A 27,675-nucleotide genomic window follows, 5' to 3' on the forward strand; every position below is an offset into this window, starting at 1 on the left:
ATATTATAAGTGTACTGTAGACTGGGATTTTGGCACTAATCCGTTGGAACGTCGGGCCAACGCGTGCAATAAAAGCCATATATATATTATTATATGTATAGTGTATTATAGGAAGCGGAAATTGCATGCGGTCGTATGCAGCAGTGCCGCACGCGTCCGCGACACGTGTTTAATACTTTTTAATACTCTTTCGTCTGCCAACGCGAAGATAGCTCGTGGGAACTATAACTAGTATGGGTTTAAAAAATACAAAAAACCCTTATCGCGGTAGCCGTTATTATTATCATCATTGTAATAGGACTGTTCATTTCGGAGAATATAAAAAAAAAATCATCCAATTACACCTTACAGCCACCCTTACACGTGGTTCCGATCTTCTCGTCGTCGCAGTGCTTTTATGAATGCTAGCGAATAATTTTATAATAAAATGATTGTACTATGTATCCCGCGCTTGCGCGGTACGCTATTACTTTATGCATACATACATTCTTTTATAGACAGGTTGTACTACCTATCCTTCGTACTACATCGCAGTATATAATAATATTATGATATATTAGTGTATAGAATCGGTGAAAGTGTAGCACGTCGTTCGTGTTTAAAACTGATGAAGCAGACTTTTAGAAAAGAAAAGAAAAAATATAATATAATATTGTGTTTGTCTTTGTGTGTTTATAAATTATGCGTTTAAACGTTTTATAATATCACAGTTGAATCTTATCTATTATAAAAATAAAACCTACACACCATGGTAATATAATATAATATAATATAAAGCATATATTATAATTTATAAAATGTGTAAATTACAATACTAAAAAAAAAAATAAAAATACTATAGGTAGGTATATAATATTTTATGCAGTTATGAGACTGCTAAAACGTGTTTGTCTCGACTCTCGACGTTATAATATTGTATGGAATGTTTACGATCTATATTATATATATATGCGTGCAGTGGTTGTGTAATAAAATATCTAAAACAGATAGGTACATTCGATACGAAGTAAAGTTTGAACACACCCGGATGTGGTAAATGGTGTACACAATACACTCGAAGCTCAACAAATATTTAGCTGATACCTAATAGGTAATAAATAATAATAATAATATAAGGGTGACTGTAGGTTTAACTGGGTATACTGTTTCTCGAATGATTTCTGTAATATTTTTAAAACAGTCAAAAATAAATATTGTTACGAATGATGTGTTCATCTAAATGTTATGACAAACTGTGTATTATTATAGTATAACTGGGGCTTGAAAGGTATACCACCCCTTCCGTGTATATAAATATAATATAGGTTATAGGTACGTGACGGCGAGTATAGTATGCGCGCTTTTATAAGAGACACTTGTCCTTTCGTCAAATACAACGATAATGCAATACAATTTAATGGGTGTTTGATAAACGGTAGATACCTAAGTGGATTAATACATTTTTAACAAATTTCTATGCGAAAAACAATAAAACCGTAATTAAAGGCCCATCATCGTAATCTTAATTAAATAGCCGATCTCTAATGCTTATACTAAATTACAAATTAAAGATTTCTTTTTTACATATTTAAAAATTTGTCAATTATTTTATAGTTAGGTAATAATATTTATGTTAATTATTCTCTGAGAACATTCAGAAAAGAAAATTAATTTAGTTTCTCTTGTAATCTTATCCCATGCTTGATATTAACCATGTTTTAAATTTACTTAAAATAAGTGAAAATAATTCCATAATAGATATAAAAGGAAAGTATGTCGCGATCTGCTGCGGGCGTAAGTATACTGCAAGTACAAGCACTGCAGTGTAGGACTGGCACTCATTCCAACCAACCACCACTTTGGGGCAATAGTTCGACTCTCCCAGCTTAACCAATCACGGGGTAAATGGTATAGGGTACAAATAAAACGAACAACACGTTTAAGCCAGCGAAAAGGCCTATATAGGCCTAAAGATACCTCTCGTCCGTTTGATTTAAAACACTCAATACCACCGTCTCGCGGTACTATTCTTTTATTTATAATTCGCAAAACGAACAAAATCCATTTTCATATATTTTTTTTGTATTGTATCGATTATAATACAATTTAGACATATTTATATTGTAATACGAGTATACTGTGGTTTGTAGACATAAGTCATGTCGGGAAAAATTCGAAACATATATTACTTATATATTAATTTTATTTATCGCTGCAGTTAGTGTATAAGACGAATCATGCATATGTACATATTTTATCATCCTTATCTATTAGTTATTACTTAACATTGATTCGTACTTAAAACCAAATCAATTAGGGAACAAGGAGAAAAAAATCGCCGTCCTCCCCTCCAAATACGCCACTGACGTAGTTATATATATGGTTTATCTTTATAAATATAATATACTATAATATGTATAATAATGTTCGGAAATATTCGCGCTCTACCGAGCGTGAACGCGGAAGCGATCCGCCCAAAGGGTTTATCCCACGGTCATCGTCGTTTCGCACTGATCTCTTCTGTTGGCGGCAACTGCTGCTGTATACCGTATGCCATAGTATACGTATAACCCGGTAATATTAAAAAAAAAAAAAACAATACCGTGACTGTGACGAAGCCACCGTCGGTCAACGCACCATAACTATATACATGTGCAGTATCGTAATATACACTGATATAAAATATTTTACTATTATAATATATATTATATATATATATATCGTATTGCTATAGGAGGCCTCCGCGAGGGGGTGCGTGATGCGTATTATAATACCTATATGTGCCCGCCATACGTTCGATTTTCTGTCGAGTGGGCACTCGTCTTCGGAATAAACAATAAAGGAACGGATAATACTAAAACACAAGTGGTGGTTGAAAAAAAAGAGTGATTTAATTTTTTGTGGGAAAAAACTCCAACCATTAGATCACTAGATCAGACCATTGGATTACTAACATAGAAAAAAGGTTCGATGAATAAAAAATAATGCGCAAAATATAAACGAAACAAATATTAATGTTTCTTTAGTTTCCATGAATATTAACTGTAGGCAAATTATTTTTTGTAAATATTAATTTAAAACCCTCTAATTTCCTGCATGTCCTCTATAACCATTCCCAACAATCCGAGGAGGAGGTTAAAAAGAAAATGGCCAAGAGACGTTCTTGCCTAACGGTCTCCACATTATATGAACCCATCAAATTAAATAGGAGGTACTGTTGATGGACAGTTTTCCCCCTCAAGACATTCAAGTCATTTTACTATTACCTATGTTATCAAATTTACTTATTGTACAAATTGCATAGATTGTAAATATGCTTAAATAAATTTTAAAAAAAAAATAGATTATTATTTATAAATATTAGTTTAAATAAATTAAAGCTTGGATGGACTTTTTTCCGCAAAAATATTTAGGTAATTCAGCAGACTTTTACGACAAAAAATTAAATCAGATTTTTCTTTCGATTTTTTTCCTACTCTCGACACGGGTATACTATATTATATTGCAGGTAATGGTATCGTTATTATAATATGGTGGCGAGCTCACTCGATATGTTTAACAATTCTGTATAGTGTATATCTGTCGTGACTCGTGATCCCACGGATCCGCCGGGGTGGTAGTGGATCATCACGGTGAGTAGGTATACACGCTCCAGTTGCGCTGTCACTGCAATTGAAACAGTAAATAACGATTTCGTGTGTTGTTTGAACCACTCTCGAATTTTGATCAGTATAAAGAAAAAGGGACGACTTCTTTTGTTGAATAGCATGGTACACGCCCTTAAATCGTTTGTAAAAACTGCAGTTTCGCGTAAAAAGAACCACTCGGAGTGTGGACTACAGTCATAGTTGAGAAATAAAATGTATGATACAGAACTAACACTACACGATACAGAAAACAATTTATTTGCCGTGACGTAATGTTTTTATTTTTTTTTTTGATTTCATTAATATAAAAAGAATAAATAAATAATAGTTCATTTTGAATTACTGTAATGTGGATAGAGGTAATTTCAGTCTTGGGTGAATGCAACCCTTGCCTGTGGCTCGTACAGCACACATTTCCCGTGACTTAAATAGATCACCTCACGCGCCTTTTCCTCAAAATATTCTATTTTTATATTAATGATATCGAAAAAATAAAACTTCTAAATTCATTGAGTCTTATTTCTAACGTAGAGTTTTTTAAATAACATTTTAGTTTTTAAAGAGTGAGAAATAACCTCTCAGCTTCACATGATTGTAATTGGCAGAGTGATTAGTATTTGTAATAATTTATGTACATTTGGAAATACATTTGGATCACAAGTGTTTGAATGGTACTATTTTGTTGTATATTACAGTCATCCAAATAACAATTCTATAAAATAACTTTTGATTTTACTCGATCTAAACTATCAACGTCGTTTGCTTAAAAGTTAAAACTTAACAAGTTCTTTCAGGTTTTCTTCATCAAACGCTGAACTTTTAACTAACATTTAAAATCCAGTTATGCCATTTTCATGATTAGCAAAATGATAACTCAGATTTGTAAAGGTATAAATGTTCCACATGGTCCAAGGGATAGTCCAGATCAGTGCCCCCCTCCTAGTTGCCCCACTGACACGGCAAATATTGTCTTTGTTATGCATACATTTGGTATCTTAACTATTATAACAGTATACCTATAGTACAGAGGATGTTAGTCATGCGAAGGGGATAATGGGGTAGATGACTTTTTTAAAAATATTTATAATAACTTACATATAGGCTTATAACAATAACCATAAATTATATTTTTAATGATCAAATAGTTTAGATTTATTAAAAAAATCTGTAGTAAATTGCTGTGGTATTGCCCGTAGTGGTTCTTCTTTTCGCGGAACCGTTTTTCTGTATACCTAATCTCGAATTATGTAACAACCGACATTGGTATTAACATCATGAAAACACTCGTTAGTTTCTTTGTATTAGTATTAAGTATCATCCGAGATTCAAATTTAGAATTGTTCTCAACATCGTTTCATTAAAAATTGTCTATATCAAACTTCTTATAAAGCGGGCGTACCTACTCTATAACGCGTTCGATGGGTGGTTTAAACACTTTCGTGTTTTGTTTAGACAAAAAAACAAATTAAGCGGTCTTATAAATTTAAGACTTGCCCTAGTTTCATGTATTTAAAAAAATATCTGCGAGAATTATTAATTATTATTACAAATGAGGACTTCATTTCTACCGTCCGACCGTAAAGAGTTAAATATTATAATGGTTTGACGGTCTGCAGCACATGTCCTCAGCGTCCAATTTACACACGCTTCTCTGGTGGTGCAAACCTTAATTCGTATTTCGTACTTATCTCGAACCAGTCTTCTGTTGGACGTACAATTACACAAAATGTTGTTGTAGGATGATTTTTTTTGCGCATAGTTTTCTAACCCGACCGCGACGATGGTGATCGTTCAAGTTGTTATCGCGATTGCGAGTTCATTGTTATTCTTTTTTATGGTTCATCACGTTTCCTGAAAATGCAGTATAAATAACATTTTTTTTATTGACTATAGCTGTAATATTATAAATACGTATTCCCAACTACTTAGAACTTAGACTTGTCTTGCGAACGAACACTAAATGCTACAACGAGTAATAGGTTATTTATTTTAGTTAATTGTCACTTCGATCTTGTTGTCTGTTGACGCTTTGCTTTGTCTGGTGATAATTATTATCGCCACTAAACTATTAACGTGTACCGTGTTGTGTGTAGTGTTTATACATCATAGAGTACTCTATGGTATACATATTATTATTATTATTATTATTATGTTATTAAGCAATAAGCATCTGAACTCTCAAGTGTTGATAAACGTTTAATGATTTAATTGGGCTTTCGAGAACATAATCGTATTCATACTTCATAGACAAGTATATATAATACGTATTTGAACCGATGCGCATTTATTTTGTCTATTATGCTGTCATGACATTCGTTAAAAACTTATAATGTCATCATAATATATATGCGTTATTCGGACGAAAACGTAATTTTATCCGTTTGATAGATTAACACGAAAAATCACGACTTTTCGATAACGGCGTTCTATATTAAATATTATAATTTACAAATAATAATACTGTAGGATTGTATAAGAGGTAGTAGACGACAGCAAAACGATAACAAAAAATTGTCTTGTTCCTTGTTTAATCCAAATTTAAGGGGCCCTTAAACGGGCCGGTGCCAGTTTTGAAAATGTTCAGCAATTTTAAAAAATTTGAAAATTAAATTTTATATTTTAGTTGCTACCTTAATTATAATACTTTCCCACTAATCTACTACCCCACACCTTTTTAGGTGGGTTGATAGGAGGGTGTATTATATCGAAAAAAATGCCTTCACGGGAATAATTTTCAGGCATTGTAGAATTGTCGGATTTTAATAACTATTTTACTATCTGGAAGAAGAAGACTTCCTACAGGCCGCATCAAACGGATTTTTTATTTTATTTCAAATAATGGTACCTATGATATATTTTATAAAAAAAAACGCATAAATCGTATTATTTTGAAGACATTATAAAGTTTGAGATTATGGCCGGATATGGCAGATTATGGCGGCCTGTAGAATATTACCTTCTATTAGTTAAAGAAAAAAGCTATCAAATTTGGTTGATTCTACAGAACAGGATCATTCTTCGCATAAAGTGTATTTTTGTGTTCAAAATTAGATTGGCACCGGACGTCTTAAAGACGTTTTGTACTTTTGTGAACCATTTTTAGAATAGCGGAGACATGGTCTATCAATAAAAAAAGAACAGGAACATTAATATTTAATTTAATCATTGAATATTATAGCTAATTTGTGATACCATTATGCAAATATGCACTTGACACTGAGTAATGCGTTGTGTTGAATTTAATATTTTGTAGTATATATTTTAGATGTATAGGAATATGATAATATTATGTTCTAGAGAATCGTTGTCTAAAGATAGTTACGTAATGAGCACCCACTTATCGCATTGCAAAATACGAAGAATGACACTTCTTATTTTCGAACGTCGCGCGATGCTTAAACTTAATTATAATATACCAACTAATCCATTTATAACGCAAGACACTTATTTTTTAAAATATCTATTTTAAATAATTTTAAGTTGTTACAAAATATTTTTTGTAAAATAAAATTATATATTTTACCATTTTCTATCGTTATCGTTATCGATTAAGTTTTAATTTTTTTGAATGATAATATACTTTAATTTCAAATTTCAAAGCAGAATATTATTCAGGTTATTTCGTTTTATAAAACTCAAATTTCAGACAAGTGGTTTATTATGTATTTAAGATTAAGATAAGCGAAGTACTGGACCAAAATTTTTCAGGTAGGTACCCCTTTTCGGCTATACCACTCCAATTCGCTCGTCTAAACTTTAAAAATGTTATATTTTAACTCATAATCTACTCGTCCAAAATTCGATTTATATACTTCGAATTTATAGTACTTTGAAAATATATTCTTATTTGAAATAAGGAATAATTAAAAATATTGTATTGTTGTCATGAAAAAAAAAAATTATAAATTATTACGATAAAATAGTACTAAAAATATTTTTCAGAAAAATGATTTGGCAACTTAAATTTATGTAAAAAAATAATTTCAAGTGTATAGTTTTTAAAATACTGAGTGTCTTGCGTTAAATAGATCACCTGGTGTAAATCATAGTACACACGAAGTGTTGTAGATTTATAAAAATAAGATAAATAAGATAATACCCTCTACCTATATCACGAAAAATATCTTTCCGTGTGGTCGAGCTATTGTTTTACGCGATTAATGTCACGTTTTATTATTTGTTTCATGTTAGTGTATACTGTATAATAATACTTATGCGTTTGAGCATTTGGGGATAATAATGATAATATTATTATAATAGCTAAATAAATATACGAGACAGTAAACATTATTCAAACTTAGACAACATACAGTATAGCTTATACTGTATTTATAAGTATAGGTATTCCGGTATTCGTAACAATCGAAAAATGATGCCGATAAAACGATCATTTTCGACCGAACATATTAACAGTATAAACAATGAATTATTCGTATAATATTATACGCCACACAGCTGCAGCAGATTCGCGTGTGGTTTTAAATTTAGACTAGCAAAATAAAAGCGTGATGGTGAGTGGCGACCTTTGTGTATTTAGATTTTCGTGGTTTAAATTCGTACATACATTTTAATCTTTGGAACTTTTATTGTTCGAAGAATTGTTTAATATATCTTTTAAAGCTAATAAAAATTAAGCTTAACAAAGTGAACAATATGGTGCTTGATTAAAACCATTAGTTTTTTTCTTATAGGTCACATTGTATATTTATTTCAACCATCAATATAACATCATCTTATTTCTGAAGTGTTGACACATACATTTGATAAAATTAATGCAACTTTATAATTTATTCATGGATATATTCTTTCTAAACTTTAATCAATGGTTTATATTATATGTATACAGAGAGTGTTTTTTCCAACTAATTTATGCAGCACCGCTGTAGAGTGATTGTTATAAAATCAAATAAGTAATACATAAAAAAATGTTGCATGCATAAAAAGTTGAAAAATTATTCATTTGGAACCATATTAATTTGGTATCATATTATCAGTTTGAAAATGTATTATGTCGGAAACGTAATTAGAGGGAAAATATTCTGTTGGAAACATAAACATGATATTATATTATTAAATAAAATTATGTTGTTTGAACTGCAAAATGATATAATATATTATATAGGTACTGAACAATATTTTGTCAAAATCATATATTTTGTTCAGAAACTTATTTTCCTGATATCTTGTTATTTTCATAATAAGTGTTGGTAATGTAGGTACCTATATTATTTAGTTACGGTATACCATATGGCACATACCGATAAACGGTTCCAAACAAACACTTTTTCAATAAAATACGTTTTTATAGCCGTCAAATACCTTTCAATTAAATACGATTCCAAAATAATATTTGCCAACGGTTTAATTTCCAAACACATATACATTTTCGAGTAAATACTTTTCAAATAAAATACTTATCGAGTCTACTTAACTGATAAAATATATTTCCAAATTAATACAGTTCAGGTAAATACAAAAAATATTTTCCAAATGTGTATGTTCTGCCTTATTATTTTCCAAAAAAATAAAGCCATCCATCGGCCACGTTCAATTCGTGCGATATGCTATTTGTATGTAATCCGTTAATCGAAACCTGCAGGGATTTAAACTTTATGTCTAATCAGAACTTGCGTCATACCTATAATGTTTATTTGAAATTAATGATATGATCCGTAGTCATATTATATTATGTTGTACTCTTGTGTAATATATTTAAATTATTTCAAGTGTAATAAAAATGAATCCGAACGCTTGAGAATCATCGTGGTGGCTTTATATTATTATGTTACTCGAACGTATAAAATACAAATTGTGTAATTCGTTCGATTATTCAATTGGTATACATGTCAATACATATTATGATATTTTTGATTATGAAGATAAAATCTATTTTATTTAATGACAAAAGCACTGTGTTGACGAATAGATCGCCATCATTAATTGTTTTGGTGTAATTTAATACTATTTAATATATAGTATCATATTCCTGTATTATAAAAAAAAGTCAAATGTGGCAATAAATAATAATTTAATTGATTTTTTTCTTTTCGATTTTTAGAGTGGTCGGTCGCCGTCTAAAATGGACCGATTACGGAGGAGTTTTCGAGACAGTTTCAGACGCCGTAAAGATCTGGGAAATACCGCCGGATCACCAGGCCACCATTCTAATCCTAAGCCTCATTTGTGGGCCATGGACGAGGCTGAAGTCCGGGCTGGGATATGTTCCTTCCATGTTAAGGTAAACTGCGTTTTAAATTGTTTACGATTTGAAAAATAAGAAAAAAAGCATTGTAAAATGTCCATTCCATCGTCTCAAATATATCTTTAAAAAAATATAGAGATGTACATCGCATAAATATTTGAATAATACAGCCAATATCCAAAATTTAATGTAGATAATAGATTAAACTTGTAGAGTTTATTAATTATGGAGTTTGAGAAATTAAATTTGGATTCTCTGTAGGGGAAAATAATGTGTTCTGAAGATGTGTGTGGAATGAACTTCCTTGTGGAGGTAGGATTAATGATTATTATAATATAATTACAATTTACAATGTACAGTATTTACACATTATTAGATAAATTACCAATGCATATTACTTACTTACTGAATAAATTTGATAGAAATTAATTAAAAACCTATATTAAATAAAAATGTATAAAACAGTTTTTATATTAGTTAATAATTGAAATAGCAATTATAGTTTAATAATATTTATATAGTAATTGTTTAAGTAATATATTTTTGTTTTACAGTATTTGGGCTGTGTCGAAGTCTTTGAATCAAGAGGAATGGAAGTATGCGAAGAAGCTTTAAAAACACTTAGGGTAATATCACCCATTCATTAACATAAAATGAAGATTTAATTTTTTTGTTTTGTTTTTGTAGGCTTCACGCCGTAGACCAGTCAGAGCTATATTTTACATATCAGGAGATGGACTGCGTGTCGTAGAAGAAGAAACAAAAGTAAATAATATTATTAAAATCTTATAAAATTGTTTTATACAATTCTCGATTTTCAGGGTTTGATAGTAGATCAAACAATTGAAAAAGTTTCGTTCTGTGCCCCGGACCGGAGTCATGAAAAAGGATTTTCATACATATGCAGAGATGGACTGACTCGTCGATGGATGTGTCACGGTTTTGTAGCTCTAAAAGAATCGGTAAATGTAAAATAAAAATACATTTTCTTATTTGTATTTACATTTATACTAATTATGAAATTTTAATAGGGTGACCGATTAAGTCATGCTGTTGGATGTGCTTTTCAAGAATGTCTGATAAGAAAAAATAAACGAGAAGAAGATTGTTCTGTTACGATGAACTATGATCCAAAAACATCTGTTTTTACTAGAACTGGCAGTTTTAGAACTCCATCTTTAACTGAACAACAATCTGAACCTAATATTCCGCTCAATGCACCACCACAACCACCCCCTTTTCTTCAGTTAAATAAAGGTATATATTTTATTTAGATAACTTTAGTGCATAACATTATTATTATTTATTGATTAGTAGAATTTAATTCAAAAATGAGTTAAGTGAACATTGTTACCTGAATTACATTCAACTTTATTATTTTTTCTAGATATACCAACATCAGTAAAACCATTGCAACAAAACCCTACAACACCAAAAGTTAGCACCAATGCGATTGAAAGACCGCATGCAACACTGTCAATGTTACAACGACAAGGATCATTTCGTGGGTTTACACAACTTAATCAAGCATCTCCATTTAAAAGGCAGTTGTCACTTCGAATATCTGAATTACCTTCTAATTTGGAGAGAACGAGGTCAATGAGTCTACAACCAACAGCAAATTCCCGTACATCTAATAAACTTTTACAAATGAATACTCCAGGTACAGAGTTAAAGTCAAAACTATGAATAACATAATAAATATTAATAGTATAACAAATAACAATATTTGTGTTTATTTTAGTGAGTCCTATACTTGAAGCTTCTCCTCGAAGTGAAAAACCAATGTCAACAACAGATCAAGTAACAGCTATGTGTCAACAAATGTCATTAGAATTGGCGTTTCTTACAAATAGTACAGCCAATGACGATTTTTCTGAGAAATTTAAATCAAACGATTCAACAAGTATAGGTAAATTAATTTTTAATTGTTTTCTAATATTATATACAGTGAATTCTGCTTAATGTGGACACTGGACACATTGGGACAAAACTCATTTGTCCACATTAAGCGCATATAAATCGAAATTAGTTAGTATGCATTAGAAATGGGACTAGACCATTTTGCCCATATTACCTATAATAACCGATGCCCACATTAGGCAGAATCCACTGTATTTGTATATAACATATAAGATTAAGACAACATACCAATAGGTTTACTATCTTTGTTTCTCACATGACATACGACAAAGTAAAATATATATTTACATAAATTATTGGATAAACTTTTAAAGCTGAACACCTATTATAATGCATATAATAAGGAAAATAATTTTTTTGCAATCATCATGGTCTTTTTTTGTTGAACTCGTATTATGTATCATTCATATTTTTAGAAATAAAATTTGTATATTACTGTAGTCTAATGTTATACCTTAGCATTTGACAGATATTGTAAATTAGTACTTATACTTAAAAAGATCTTTAAGAGATGCCCTTTGAAATGTTGGTTTCTAATAACTATGTAGATCTAGGTGATCTAGTTCTAAAAATCAATTCCTAATATTAATTAATGTATGAATTCATTTTTGCTATATTACCTGAGTGGTTAAAAACTACCTACCTAATCATGGTCTTTTAAACATATTATTTAGTATCATTATATTATATAATATCATGTGTATATTTTTTAGAAAACAATTCAAAACAAGGCCCGATTACTGGAAGTGAAGCATTTCTTGCTAGTATATCAAAAAAATCCACATTATCTACAGAAACCCAAAGCAACCCCTCCACTCCAAAACCAGAGAGTCGTATTAGCCCTCAACAAGACGAAGGCTTTGATTCAGGTTCCAGTTTATGGAATATTAACAACAAGGCAGTTACACCACCAACACCACCTGCTACTCCTCCATCGTCACTTCCAAGGCCTGAACAGTGGTTAGGTAAAGTGGCAGCAGTTACATTACAGTCAATGGATCACCAGATCACACCTAAAAGAAATCCACATTTAGTAACACACAGTCGTGCGTTTTCTTTAGACACTGCTGAAGATGCTTATCGCACATTTAATATTTCAGCCAATCCATTTGACCCTAATTATATTGCCCCAAAACAAAATACAAATCCTTTTTTAAGTAGCCCAATATCAAATAGCCAAAGTAAAACTGTAAAAACTTTTGAAGTTCAAATGTGATTAATTCTCAAAATTATCGACATAGAATAATATAAAGTAAAAATATAATTAGAGAAAGTAAATATGTGATTACCATAATACTAAGTAAGATTGGATTCAGGATTGTGCAATTAGTGTTCAAAATTAATATTAACAAAACTTCTTATTGATGCTATTTGATCTAGTGTAGCTATCACTATGTACTATCTTTGAAAAAAATCAAAATTTGAATTGATCAAACAAAATTATTTGTTATTAGTACTTCTTTTTTTTAATAAACATTTTATTTTTTTTTCAATAATTTAAGTATTACCAAGTGCATTTATAATAATACTTTCTATTTTATGTTTAAGTAGTATCCTTAAAAATATCTGCTAAAAAAGTTATTAACTCACATAATTTAAAGTTTCAAGAAGTACTTAAATAAAATATATTTAGTAAGAGTTACACAATTATCAATAAATATGGTGGTTAAGCTACAATTGCATAAACTATTATTAATATTTTTTTACAATTTTCTGTAACTAAACATAAAACATAAACCTAATGTTCATGCACAATGAATTTAAACTAAATTATTAAATAATATTCATATATGTTCATTTGCAACCTATACATATCAATATTTTTTTAACGTTAAAATACTTAGTATATTATAATATTTTATGTTAAATGTTGTGTTGATATAAATATTGACAGCTAAGGGTACCTTACTAACGAATTTGAACTTATTGCACACATATAGCTAATGGAGAAAAATTCACTAGTATAAAAGGTTATAACTTATTAACAACTAATTGAATCAAATAGTTATATTAAACAATAAAAATTGAACATATTTCTTATATTTACTTATAATTACAAAAAGTTATAATATTTCAACTTTTTATAACTATTAATAATAAATTATATTTATATTCTCATAATATAAAACTATAAATAGGACATACAATTGTAACATTTGATTGAATGAACTTCTAATATTGTACGAACCAACTCTAAATTAGTAAACAAACAGTATAGATTCTTAATCGAGTCCTAAGTATTTGCTGATTTTTTTAACCCAAGTATTATTTAATGATTATTTATAACCATAAGTATATATGTATATAATGTGTATTTTTCTAAGATCAAAATGTTGATATATGTATTCTTCTATATACCTGTTAGATTGAAAATGATTCACCTTGCATTAATTTTACCTTTTTATTGGCACAAGTCTGTATTTCTGTCGTCTTTACAGTTATCTTAATAATAATGATTCAGTTATTTGCATCCCTCATTTTCATATATTATATATAAATGTTACTTCTTTACTTTCGCTTTTGGTTTAACAAGTCAAACACTTTCACAGTTATAAAACAACATAAAACTGTATTATGATTAAAAAAAAAAACGCTTATAGCCGCGTACTGAATAGGGATTGCGTGTTCTGTGATATTTGTGTATTCAATAGACTGCATTTTTTTTCTATTGGTACACAACAATGTTTATTATTATTATTATTTTTATTATTATTATTATTATTATTATTATTATTATTATTATAATTGTATATACTGTACGATGTACGCGAGTATCTGTGGTAACATTATATTATAATAAAATTTATAATACTATCCGTGTTGCTCTCATAGAAAATACGGGAATTAAATACTAATACTTCTGTATGTTATAATTTTAAAAATATCGTAATAACAGTAGTATCAATATTGATGAATATAATATTCTTCTTTTCATTATTAATATATTATATATATGTATTACTTGTTAGTATTTTAGTTTGTATTATATTTTCTTATGATTATAAATTATTTTTAAAAAACAATATTATTATGTATAGATTATTATTATAAACAAATATTATTACGCATAGTATTAATCATGTATGGATTAGACATCATAATTTATCTAACTGGTTATTTGTTATGCCTGAGAGCAACTTTACCTGTAAAATAAAATTATTAAGTAGCTAACACTTGGTTAAAACTCAATTTTTAAAATATTTGTCGTACCTATTAACTATTAATTAGTGAATACTCTAATCAATATCATGCACCACCTTATTATGTTATTGGTATACGATTAATTTTTATTGTTGTTATTATTTGGACTATCCGCTTGGGAAGGATTGGTGTTTGTATTATGGGACACGTGTATATCATTAAATATATGTATATATCTATATATTATATCAGTGAACATTCTTATGTTATACATACTTACACAATTGTATATAGATGTAATATGTTGTTTATGTTTTTGACAGAGAATAGTAGTGTACGAAAGATCTTAGACATGTATTAAGTATTGAAATTACAGCATTGTTTTTAAATGGCTTAAGTGCAATTAAAAATAATTCTCATTTTTCAACCAACATTTTATGAAAACGACTAATAATAAATATGCAAGACATATGGATAAGAGATAATTATTTTATACTATATTATTGTGATTTTAGTGGCCTCTAAAGTGTATAAAAATATTATGTTATAATTGTATTATTATATAATAAATAATAATAAAATTTGATATATTATAATATATCATATTATACGTTTTACGTATACAAGGTGTCCTATAAAGATTTACCAGTTTTAAGTACTTGGATTAAAAAAATTCTATTACCCAACCACTTTAAATTAGTAAATCCTCGTAGGATACTGAATAATATGCTAATGGTTCGTTATGACCTAATTAGAATTAACTTACCTATTACTTTGCATTGTACTTAAAGTTAAAACAATTAATTGAAATGTGTTTGCAAAACCCTTATCTTATTGTTTATATTTTTTGGTATAAACATATTATTAGAGAACTTAGACAATATTTTTAGATGCCTAAGAACCTTTGTACTTAATTATTGTTGTCGTATGAATTATATATAAATATAAAAAGTATTGATTGTTTTTATGTCAAGCGTATTAAAGGTATTTAATTATTACCAATAGTTTTGTATATTATTTTTCTCCCCAAAAAAATGTTTGTTCCTGACCTCCAACATTTTATTATTTTTATTTTTGTTGACCATTTGGTATCATATGGTTTCACAATATTGTCTGTAATACATAATAACTTATTACTAATAACCACAGATTATAGGCTACAGCTTATAATATCACCTAACCAACCGTAGTATCAATCACATCTGTCTAACCTAAACAATGATCACCGACCGATCACAATTGTTATTAGCTTAAGCTAAAAAAGTTCTTATTTAAATACAATAAAAAATATGAAATTTTGTAGAATTACTTAACCTCGTATCTAGATTATTACCGTAGTGAATACTTCATAGCCAGAATTAGAATATTTGAATGTGTTACCTCTATCTATTTACTCGTGGAAGTTAATGCAAATATTTGTGTTAGGTAAAAAATGTTTACTAAAAATATTTTTTTATGTTCACTATATAGTCTACCAATTATTTTTTTTACAATTATTTTTCAGTGCTAGCAGAATTTACTTATAGACTAGCTATTAGGTTAGGTATAATTGGTTTATAGCATTTGAGAATCGCCCTCGATTAAACATATTTAAATAAAATTTAATTTATTTGTACTTATTTATTAGGTGCTTATTTCATCTTTGTGTATGTCATTGTGTTTTTTTATAAAAATTAATATCGTTTACTTGTATTAATTTTTCGCAGTGGTGTTCACATTCCGGGTTGGGGGTGTGTTTATCCTCCCCACACCATTTTTTTCCCATTGGTATGTATTAAAATGAAAATGATCAATGTTATGAATAGTTGCTTGTTTTAATCTGGATACAAATGTAATTTTTATTTAGCGATAGTATTTGTGTTTTGTGACTGATGTTAAAATGAAATAAAAATCTAAAAACAAAATTCTACGTAGGTTTTTACACACACTGTCTCAAGGTTACTGTCGTTGAACAATAATATAGAAATATAGAACTATGTAGAAGTATCAAGAATAATATGTACCTTCGGCGCACGCCGTTAATCGTTATCGAGTCAGACGGCAGTTAAGCCAGTTATGCACTTCTGTTTATGCGCCGGTCATGCCGGTAAATGATATCTGAAAATTACTAAAATATTATACATTAGTACATGACTATTGGCTATTGCATGATATTATCGCAAAAGTCCAGATTTGATTCAAGTCTGCACAACGTCACTAATTGCTTACCCTTATTATCATGTAGTCATTAAATTGTTATTAGTATAATATTAGTACAGCTGTAAGTTGTAACTGTTTACGCTACGCTTAGTGGTGGTCAAACGGAATAGGGGGGATGAGTAGGATGGTGATAAATCCCATGACCTATTTTTCAATGTTAAAGATCTGATGACCATAAATTATATTTTTAATAATCAAATAGTGCATGTTAAAAAATCAGACATATCCACCACCACCCACCCCCTCCACTATGAAAAAATCATTTGACCTTCACTGGCTAGCGGCCACGTTAAGGGCCCGTTTTACAATTATAGTTTAAACCGCCAAATTCGGCCGGTAAAATCAGTGGGTTAAGCGTAACCGCGAGGTTTAAACCATGATTGGGCCCTAGACATACTCTGCACGTGCTTATCGAAGGATCTGACCATCAAAAAGTTCCGATCATACCAGGTCCTTGTTGACAGTTGTTACTTGTTGATATCATGGTTATTGACTTCAGATATTTTAGGTATTCTGTATAGACTACAGGTTAGGTTTAAGGTAAGAATATTTTATTTTGAGCATCGTAGAGTTTTGCATATTTAAATTGTCAAGCGAGTTATAAAATTTCCTTCATCTTTGCGGACGTGACTTAAAAGCACACCAAATATTGTCCGAGACTTGACGTGCGTGGCGCATACCAGCTATAAAAATATATAATATATAGTAATATAGTAATTGCCGATGGTCGGAATCAGACGCGTTAGTGTCACAACACATAGACTAGATTACTCATCTTACTAATGTACTAATAATGACAATTAACAAACACAAAACCATTAAGACGAGAACTACATTTCTTTATAACGTATATTGACAAAGTTAAAATCATACTTTTAGTTTAGCATCGACAAATCTACTGACCAGGTTAAGAGGATGTCAGCGCACTATTTGTTTTCTAGAGGAATGTAATATCGATTTGTCTAAATATTGTCTCAAAACAATTTAAACATAATTTTAGTGTACAACATATTTTTGTTTATTTTGAAAGTAAAATAAAAATAAAATATAAAATCGATATGTCATTCCCTCAAAAATATTATTCTCCATCTTTTTTTGTAATGGGTGATTTTATTCTAAGGTTACTTAAAAACATAGAAAAAATTATTCTGATTTAATGCGTTTTGTCTATGCTGAGCGTGGGACAGATAGAGAAAACAAATAGTGCGCTGACATTCTCTTAAAACCATACCTTTAGTTTAGACCCATATGATTTTTCGATGGTACACACTACACACGGTACAGATACAGTATACACATTAGACGAAACACGCGTTACTTGAGTAGGAGAAAACAGGTTACGCGTGATTTCTCTTTGAAATCTGGGCACGACCGATGTCGATTACTTCATTTTCACGATCTCGGTCAACATCAGCTGCTCGGCGTTCGTATTTCCAATTTCGTCCGATGGTCTACCGCTAATCGTTATCCATATTTTATCATTAATTATCCGATTTAACTTTAATGTCGTTATAATATTATTATTTTATTCCGCAAATACTCACGATCGAGTGTACGACCGTTACGTCATCCGGTCGTCGCCATAGGTCAGTACTCCACAGTTCACAGTGCCCAATGCCGGCCGCTGTAGTCGACGAAAATACTGTTCCATAGAAAAAGTAAATCAAACAACTGGAAATATTTTTATTGCGTCAAAACTTAAAACTATGTATATATTTTGCCTTGTAGGTATATTATATTGATATTATATTGATATTATTTTATAATGAGAAATTACTAATGAGTTAAGAGTATCACGTTATGCCGCTGTGCGGGAACCGCGGGCCAACCTATTGGTTTTTTGTGGCATTTTCGAAAACTATACCTATTAGTATATTACTTATACAGTTATTCTTATAATTCTTATATAGTATTTTAAATAAATTATAACACACTTTTATTAACTTCCATCATTTACTTCTACAGTCTACTGTACCTATATAGCATGATTGCATTAATATTCATTTTTAATAAATATGAATTGCGAGCATGAAATCATCATATACCATACTATAATTTAATAGTTTATTTTTAGAATATATTTCTTGTCGCCCATTGAAAATGCATTTCAGTACATGTATGATGTACACACCAATGTTAAATAAATGTTGGTATTGGTTTTTAATAGTTTATGTAATTTAAAATGACGATTTATGGTTAACTACCTATTATAATCACCCATACAAATTACTGGAATTTCCAACCATTATAAATTTATCATTTATTACTATACGTCTTAATTCTTATGCATTTGGCATAAGGTACCTATGTATATATTGGATTATAATTTATAGGAATAAGAAGATGAAATGTGTTTATTGCAGTTTTTTTAGATTTTCGAAAAATATTACAATAATATATGTACACAGTGGCGGATTTATGGGAGGGGGGTCCAGGGGTCTGGAATTTTAAAAATCCGTACTAAAAATACATACTATATAGTATATACACTACGAGCTGTGTACTCGCTAACCACGTTTGGTTTTGCCCCGTGTATCCCGTCATAATATTATGACAGATAGTTATATAGCTTGCAAAAAAATAATCATAATAATAAAAATAATCCGATATTTTTAATTTAACCTACTGTAGTTCGTTTATATCGCCGGCACTACTGACTTGGAGTCGATCAAAACATATTGCGAAAAATAAAATGACAAATTATAGAAGAAGAAATTGTGGACATGTCGTAAATGATACGATTAATCGATGGCCCCAAGACGAAATCGGCATATTGGATGGAAATTGTTCTTTTAACGTTGGCGTAAGTATAATAATATAATAACCATAGCATTAAATACTAATAATTAGAAGGTGTTACCTACATAATATAAATTATATTTATTAAGTGTCGGTTAACACATTTTTAACTTTTATTTTTCTAGTACTTAGGATGCGTTGAAGTATCGGAACCCACAAATTCAAAAATATGTCGAGAATCATTTGCTAAATTATATCAGGAATATAAAACAGGAATTTCTCATCCGAATTCTGCTATTTTGTGGATAACAGGTTACGAATTAAGAATTGTTGAAAAAAAATCAAAGGTTATACGTCTTATAATATTCTATAATTCAATTACATTTTGGATGTTAATTATATCTGTGAAAAAGAGCCTATATAGATATTATATAACATCATGTTTCTATATAAACTTGAACTACCTATAAATAATTATAATTTATAAACATAGACGAAGGTTTAGTCGAATTGTAATATCAATGTTTTAAATATATTTGTTCCCTTTATCATAAATATTACCTATTGTCGGTGGCGCAAATAGTGGGGGCCTTACCATCCCACCCCCCACCAAAAAAAAAAAAAAAAAAATTAAATAAGTATTATAATTTTAAATAAAATTTCTTAGGGCTTGACTGCTTTGACCCTAAATATTTTTGCTATTTGCGCCACTGCCCTAAATATTATCCGACAAATATAATATTACATGAAACATCAACTGTGAAATTATTAGATATCGATAATAATAATCAACTATAATATTTCTATAGACTATAAATTATAACAACAAAAGTTAAGTGCTTACCACATGTGAATACCAATTACCACAATAGATCATATAGAAGAATAGAATGCTCCTAAGTTATAACCCAACATTTTTGGTATTTCAGGATATTTTTGTGGGCGACTGGGATAATCTACACCTACGATTATTAACAAGGGATCAATATTTGAGTGATAAATAACATAGTTAATAATTTGTTTTACCAATAAACCTAGCGAATATATGATTATACACTTAGTATAAGTGTTGCACGAGCAAAGTTTAAGTACAAAAATCTTAAGGGGATTGCAAACAGTCAGTTATTTCAATCAAAATATAACCATATTAAGTCAATCATACCAACGAATTCAGTCATGCGATCGTTGGTATACATTTTAAGACTGATATAAATTGTTTATTATTTATAATTGAGATTATTCAGACCACTTTATCAAATGTATTTCCCCAACTCTTATACATTTAATTTGAATATTCAAATTGTATTACTTTTAAATGTTGATTGTTCAAAATTTAAATTAAAAATTTTAAAATATGACCAGGTATAGATCAGGTCTCTCCAGTAGACATATCAACAAATTCAATTCAGAGTTTTCAAAAGTCTTATATTAGCCATTAGGTCCATTTGTAGGATTGAAAAAGAGTACATACAAATGAGCATATTATTATTATTATTATCTTTTTTATTTCTTTATCGTTCACGCACATGATGCACGTGGTTACTTGTAGTTGTACATTTGGACAATAAATTATCACTTACTAGTTACTAGTTAGTAGTTACTACATACACATTTACAAGTATCAAATCCCGAATGCACGCTCTTAGAAAAATATATATATCGAACTCCTCAAATGTTGTCCGTTTTCAATCCCATTAAATAATATCATAAATTAATACAATATATATCTTAAAATATTTATAGTATTTAAATATCCATGTAAAATTTATTTGACTAATGATCAGATTTTAAATGAGAAATTATTTATTTTTTAGAATTTAATTCTGGCTCAAACTATTGAAAATGTAATATTTTGTGCATCGACTGCAGACAACACAGATCAATTATTCTATACCAGCAGAGACTCTCGCAATAACCGATGGCTGTGTTATTTGATTATTGTTACAGATTTTTCGGTAGGTACTATTTCTATTTTTTTAGAAGTATAATATAAGTTTGACTAAACTTGTAAAAGAAATAATTGTTAACATTTTAAATAGAGCGATCGACTATGTAGGGCCGTGGGATTTGCGTTTAAAGTATGTCTGAGACGAAAAACTATACGGGAAGGATCTGCAACAAATACAACAACAAGTACCAGATCTATAGGTTAAATATAACTTAAGTGTACACAACATCTAAATCTGTTGTAAAAAGTATACATATTATATTATATGCATTGTTGGAAATGTATTATTAAGACTGCAGTGTTGTCATAATGTTTTAATCATTTAACAATTTTTATAACAATAAAATTATTAAAATTACAAACGATTTAATATTTTATCAATACAGGATTTATTACATACCTATGACCTATTTTACGTAGGTACTTTCAATCCAAAATATTTTTATATGTAGATTGCCGTGTAGACATGGTATCACCTAATCCCATATTATGTGATACTTTTCTAATATTTTTCTTTTATATAATTTATATAATTAATATACAATAATGTAAAATTTTTAAATATATAAACAATATTTTAATGAGTGATTTATACTTATTATCTAATAGTTAACAACATTTATACTAGGGCTTTGCACCCAAATCAACCTGATACCGTTAAATAATTACTGATACCAATTAAACTGGATAATGGTACATAAAAACATAATACCAAAAATATAATATATAGTCTTTTATGTGAACATATCTCCATGCTGAGATACAAAAATTATAATATTTATTATTACTATTTAAATAAAACTATGAACAATATATTAATAATTCTAATAAATACTAATAAAAACATTCATCATTATCCATATGTATTGATTTATTGATATATTGCACTTAGAAAATGTAACACAGAAATAAGATAGCAAAACATTTTTAAAATTACAGAAAAACAGCAAAACTAACAAAATGGTACTACAATATTCGTATACAATAATATCTCACATTGTTTCAAGACACTTAATACCCGAGTTCAATATGATTGTTGGTGTTGGTACACAAAATATTAAAAAGGGTATCAATTATCAATACAGGATTTCAATACCCAAATTCATTATTTGGGTGCAAAGCCCTAATTTATACAACAACGTTACATTTTTTTTGTAATGATCTTCTGATGTTTGAAATTAAAAATTTTTTTTCTTTTTTTTTCAAATGTAAAAATATTTTATTTTTTTTTTTATTTTTATTTTACACAATGATATATACAATCTGTACAATTATGCACAATTAGCATATTTGATAAGGGTTTCGATAATACATGAGTACGTGAGTAAGAAGCCACCCACTAATGGCACTTGACTGGGAGTTGTATGAAACTAGTTATATTTATATATACTGATTTATTATTATTATTATTTTTTTTTTTTTTTTTAATTTTTAATTTTTTAAATTTAAAATTTTTGGTATTAATTCCCTAGCAAGTCACGGCACCAGCTCCTATTTAATCTACGCCTGGGGTTGCCAGGTAATGTTTGGATGGATAAGTTTTTAATGAGTGGGTTTTGGTGTGTTTGCAGCCGGGTATGAAAGATTTTGTAGAAACGTATAGCTTCTTCTGTCACAGTTTTAATTGACAGGTCATTATGTATAGTATAATTCGAAACATAGGGTGGAGCATTAGTAATTTTACGAAGAGCAATATTTTGAAATTGTTGAATTTTGTTAGTATTGGACACTTTTGCTGTACCCCATAGTTGGAGACCATATGTCCATAGAGGTTTGAGTAATGTTTTATACATAAGAACTTTAATTTTTAAACTGGAGTGTTTGTTATTTGTGAGTAGCGTTCGTAGTTTGCGAAAACGGGCGTTTAAGGCAAGTCTTTTTATACGGATATGGCTATTCCAAGTGAGGCGCTTATCCAAGTTAAGTCCAAGATATCTGTAATAACTTAATAATAAGAAGAAATATAAATACGACTCCTGTCGATAAATATATTTAATTCAGATGTTAAGATATTAAAATTAAGCTATTACCTTCCTCCAGATGTTCGGAGGGCTCTCGAGATCATGTATTCGAGAATAGATCAAATACACGTACGATATATTCATGTAAAAAGCACATATAGTTGATGCTGCAACAAATGTAAAATATAAATCAAATGCCTTACCTGATTCGCAGTTTTTCGTAAATTATGTTGAAAGAGTTTTTAGATTTTAGGTGACACAAGGTAATACTTCAAATATACAAATCGAAATAAAAACGCACTGATTTTGACTTATCATAAGAAGTCCAGTTGTCGCTCGTGGAAATCGATGTTGATATTTTGAGAGGTTGTTACTCGGTGGCTGGTGCTCATGCACTGGTTTAAGGGACGATACGAATATGTCTACCAGAGAGTGGTAGGCGGTTTTTTTTAAAGGTTTTTGTACTTCCCCGAACTAGATTTCTCTTCGGCGGCAATAAGACCTTTTTGTCGGTGACAATAGTTTTGTTAGGGATGCCCGATTTCTACGAACGACAGTCTGGCCGTTATTTATTATTCTGTAAGATTTTAGTTTATTTGTTATAATGATATGTGAGCATATCATTACATATCTAACTGAGTCAGATGTGGGAATAATTATGTTATTTAAATAGACATTAGGACAAATGGAGTGGCATAAAGTGAATGTTGTATGTACTGACTTATTGGGATCAGGTTTAATGCGCCAATCGGTGTACCATTCAGACATTAGGTTGAGATGAGTTTGAAGATTTGCCGAGGCCGTAATAAGGTTTTTGTCAAATGATATGATGGCTTTGTCATCCGCGTAATCAGCTACAATAGTATTTCGGGAGATAGGCTGATCAGAAGTGTAGATATTAAAAAGAAAGGGAGAGAGGATTCCACCCTGGGGAACTCCAGCTAAGATTTTCTCGATTTTGGATACTGAGGAGCCAAACCGGATTTGAAATTAAAAATAAATAATAATTAATATAACAACAAATTTATATTAACTTTTTGAAATAGTTAGTAATTTTAGTTTGCAATTTTTGTTGTTTGTACAGTTTATTTTCTAATAGTATTTGAAGTTAATTAGTGTGATTGTAACGTTTTGGAAAATGTTCGTTAGTTGCTAAAAATTGTTTTAATTTGTCTAGTACATCAAATGCTTGACTCAATGTAACTTTTTCTTTTCCTGTATCTACTTCCTCAGCATTATCTGTTTCTTCTTTACATATTTCTTCTTCATTATTACCGCGATTAATATGTTCAGCACCGACAGCAAACAATAACTGACTAGAACTAACAAGTTCAGAATCTACATTTTCGAATTGCTGAAGTACTTTGGCGTCATAAACAAGCAAATTTGCAGTCCAAGAAACAAACTTTCCTCTTCATTTGATAATACATATATCCCAATTATGAATAATTATATATGATTTTCTGAATTGTAAAATAGGTACTGTTTGTTCTCATGAGTATTCAAATTCATAATAATATAGAACTTAGTAATCAATTAATCCGTTCAAATAAAAATTGTAATAATTATTATTTTATATTCGTGATCACATTGATATCGGCATATCGCATAAAAAAGTTATAGTCACATCATAACTCCCAAATAAGTAATTATAGTTAAAAAGTTGGCAAGTGGATGTCGCTTTGCTGTAAGCTAGGTTGCAAGTGGGTCACTGTATAATGGTTGGTATCCAATTTGAATTCAATGATATAATATCATTGTATAAGAAAAACGATTCTAAGCGGAGACGGTATGTCAGTCTAGGTATAAGACATATTATATACCTATCTAAGGTTTAAAAAAAAAATTGACCTATAATAGGTACTTATAACGTGTTATACATCAAAACACCATGACATATAATAGTATACTTTAGAAGTTTCAAGTACCCAAACAAATAATATAATATAATCACAACAAAATAACCAAAATAGTTATTCTAGGTTTTTTAATATGTAATTTCGTCCAAATTTGAACTTAAAATGACTATAAAAATAAACTGTGTCAATATAATTTTTTAGATTTTTTGGTAACAGAATTAACTACTTACGTGGAATCTTGTTTTCAATTTTGAATCCTTAGATATAAAAGTTCAACATTTTATACATTTTTAGTTACAAAATAATTATTCAATTTTAAATTTGATAAATTTTATCAAAATTCGATCTTTAATTGCTTATAAAAAAAATTGTGCCTATGTATATTTAATATTTCTCAACTGCTATTGTAACAATATATCAGGATAAATTTTCACGCTTTTTTACCCATCAAATAAAATTTTATTGATATTTATAGAAAAAAAAACTAAAAAAATTTAAAACTGACAATGTCCGTAAACTGCTCAAAACAAGTTAAAATATTTTGAAAATTGTATCAAGTATAAGAATTGATAAAATAAACATTCAGTGAAAATTTAATGTATCTACAGTTATTCGTTTTTGAATGAGATAAATCATGAGAAATCGAATGAATATCCAATGTTGTAAAAATTTGAATTTTACAAAGGTAGATAATCTTATAAGCAATCCTGTATTACATTTTAAAATCTTAGATTTTAAAAGAAATATTTTTATGAATAATCTCAATGTATGAATAACTTAAAATAATTTGCTAATTTTCATGATTTTTCCATATATTGTCAATTTTTGAACTTATAAAAAAAAAAACTGTGACTAAGGATTTTTAATATTTTTCAAATGTAACAATACGAGTATAGTAGGAGCCTTGTATTAATTTTTCAAGTATATTTACCCAATAAATAAAGTTTTATTGTCATTCATAGAAAAAAAAATAGAAAACTGAAAATGTCCCTAAACAGTTCAAAACAAATCAAAATATTTTGAAAATTTTATCGTGTATAGAAAATTCAAATATAAACAACCAGTGAAAATTGCATGTATCTAAGGTCATTTTTTTTAAAGTTACACCAAAAACCATAGTCAATTTTGTGGAAAATCGATTTTGCGTAAAAATTCCCGTTTTTCCTTAATTTTTCTTTGGTTTTTAACGGCGCTTTTGAAAATTACTGGGAATTTTAAATTTTGACCTCCCAAATGCACCAACAATATTCACTTTCTCATCGAACAAGGTACTGAAGTTGAAAATCAAAGCATTATTTCGACTACTTATCGTGTACACAGACACAAAAAAAAAAATTAAAAAAAAACAGACATCTTTGTAAAATCAATACATTCATCGCTCCGCTCAGAATCTAAAATTGTAATTCTGACTATCCAAAATCCATTATATGAAGGTCCCAGTTCCTAAAATATCCAAATTTTCGTACTACACACATAGTCCCAAATTGGTCAAATCTAAATTATTTCTAGATAAACACTTGGAACACTAGTATACTATAATATACCACCGTTCACTACTAAGCAGGTAATAATAAAAATAGCTACTCTCAATGACAATGAATAGTTTATAATAATAACTATAATAAGAGTGTAAGACGTAACAACACAAAATATTGTTTTTGTGTGTCTGTGTAGGATGTAGATAATAATTAAAATGTGGTTTGGCAAAAAACCATTAAAATATAAAAAAAATGTGAAGATATAAAATTATACATAATATTATTATAAAGGTTTAATTAGAATAACACACTTTTAAATTTCGTATACGACACATTTTTTGTAGTATACTACAAAAAGTGTATCGTAGTAGACATACTATAATTGTAAAATCACAATACGCATTATTGGTCGTCGTTCCATTCGGAATCTAAGAACCTTACCTATACCTAGGCTATAAAAGTATAAAACGAGTATATATAGTGGCGCCCAACCCTATTACTAGTTGTAGCGGTGGGTGGGTATAATAACATAAAATAATTAACTTGAAATATGTTCATTATTAATCACAGATTATATTGGTTGATACCTTAATATTTAC

General features: G+C 29.1%; 2 protein-coding genes across 8 annotated transcripts in view; both read left to right on the plus strand.

Annotated features, from left to right (window-relative positions):
* Positions 1–14,396, plus strand: part of LOC100161079 (protein numb) — a 38,081-nt gene extending 23,685 nt beyond the window's left edge. For 4 of the 5 annotated variants that reach the window (XM_016803300.2, XM_029491305.1, XM_016803297.2 and 1 more), the window contains 9 exons: positions 9,685–9,864; positions 10,090–10,140; positions 10,383–10,454; positions 10,516–10,593; positions 10,650–10,790; positions 10,860–11,085; positions 11,216–11,491; positions 11,573–11,740; positions 12,465–14,396. In XM_016803300.2, the coding sequence (XP_016658789.1) occupies positions 9,706–9,864; positions 10,090–10,140; positions 10,383–10,454; positions 10,516–10,593; positions 10,650–10,790; positions 10,860–11,085; positions 11,216–11,491; positions 11,573–11,740; positions 12,465–12,967 (1,674 nt within the window). In that variant the 5' untranslated portion in view covers positions 9,685–9,705 and the 3' untranslated portion in view covers positions 12,968–14,396. The remainder of the gene's footprint in view (positions 1–9,684; positions 9,865–10,089; positions 10,141–10,382; positions 10,455–10,515; positions 10,594–10,649; positions 10,791–10,859; positions 11,086–11,215; positions 11,492–11,572; positions 11,741–12,464) is intronic. The other variant, XM_001944502.5, reaches the window with a different exon arrangement.
* A 4,069-nt stretch (positions 14,397–18,465) lies between these two features.
* Positions 18,466–22,155, plus strand: LOC100570815 (protein numb homolog). Of its 3 annotated transcripts, none has more exons than XM_016803282.2 (5): positions 18,466–18,815; positions 19,723–19,894; positions 20,016–20,177; positions 21,645–21,785; positions 21,870–22,155. In XM_016803282.2, the coding sequence occupies exons 2-5, from the start codon at positions 19,784–19,786 to the stop codon at positions 21,981–21,983; spliced, it is 528 nt and encodes a 175-aa protein (XP_016658771.1). In that variant the 5' UTR covers positions 18,466–18,815; positions 19,723–19,783; the 3' UTR covers positions 21,984–22,155. The 3 variants fall into 3 exon arrangements, with proteins under 3 accessions (XP_016658771.1, NP_001233065.1, XP_029346910.1); NM_001246136.2 differs by having other exon boundaries at positions 18,480–18,749; positions 21,870–22,140; XM_029491050.1 differs by having other exon boundaries at positions 18,802–18,819.
* The last annotated feature ends 5,520 nt before the right edge of the window (positions 22,156–27,675 follow it).

Source organism: Acyrthosiphon pisum, chromosome A3 (genome assembly GCF_005508785.2).
Source record: "Acyrthosiphon pisum isolate AL4f chromosome A3, pea_aphid_22Mar2018_4r6ur, whole genome shotgun sequence".
Classification (NCBI taxonomy): domain Eukaryota; kingdom Metazoa; phylum Arthropoda; class Insecta; order Hemiptera; family Aphididae; genus Acyrthosiphon; species Acyrthosiphon pisum.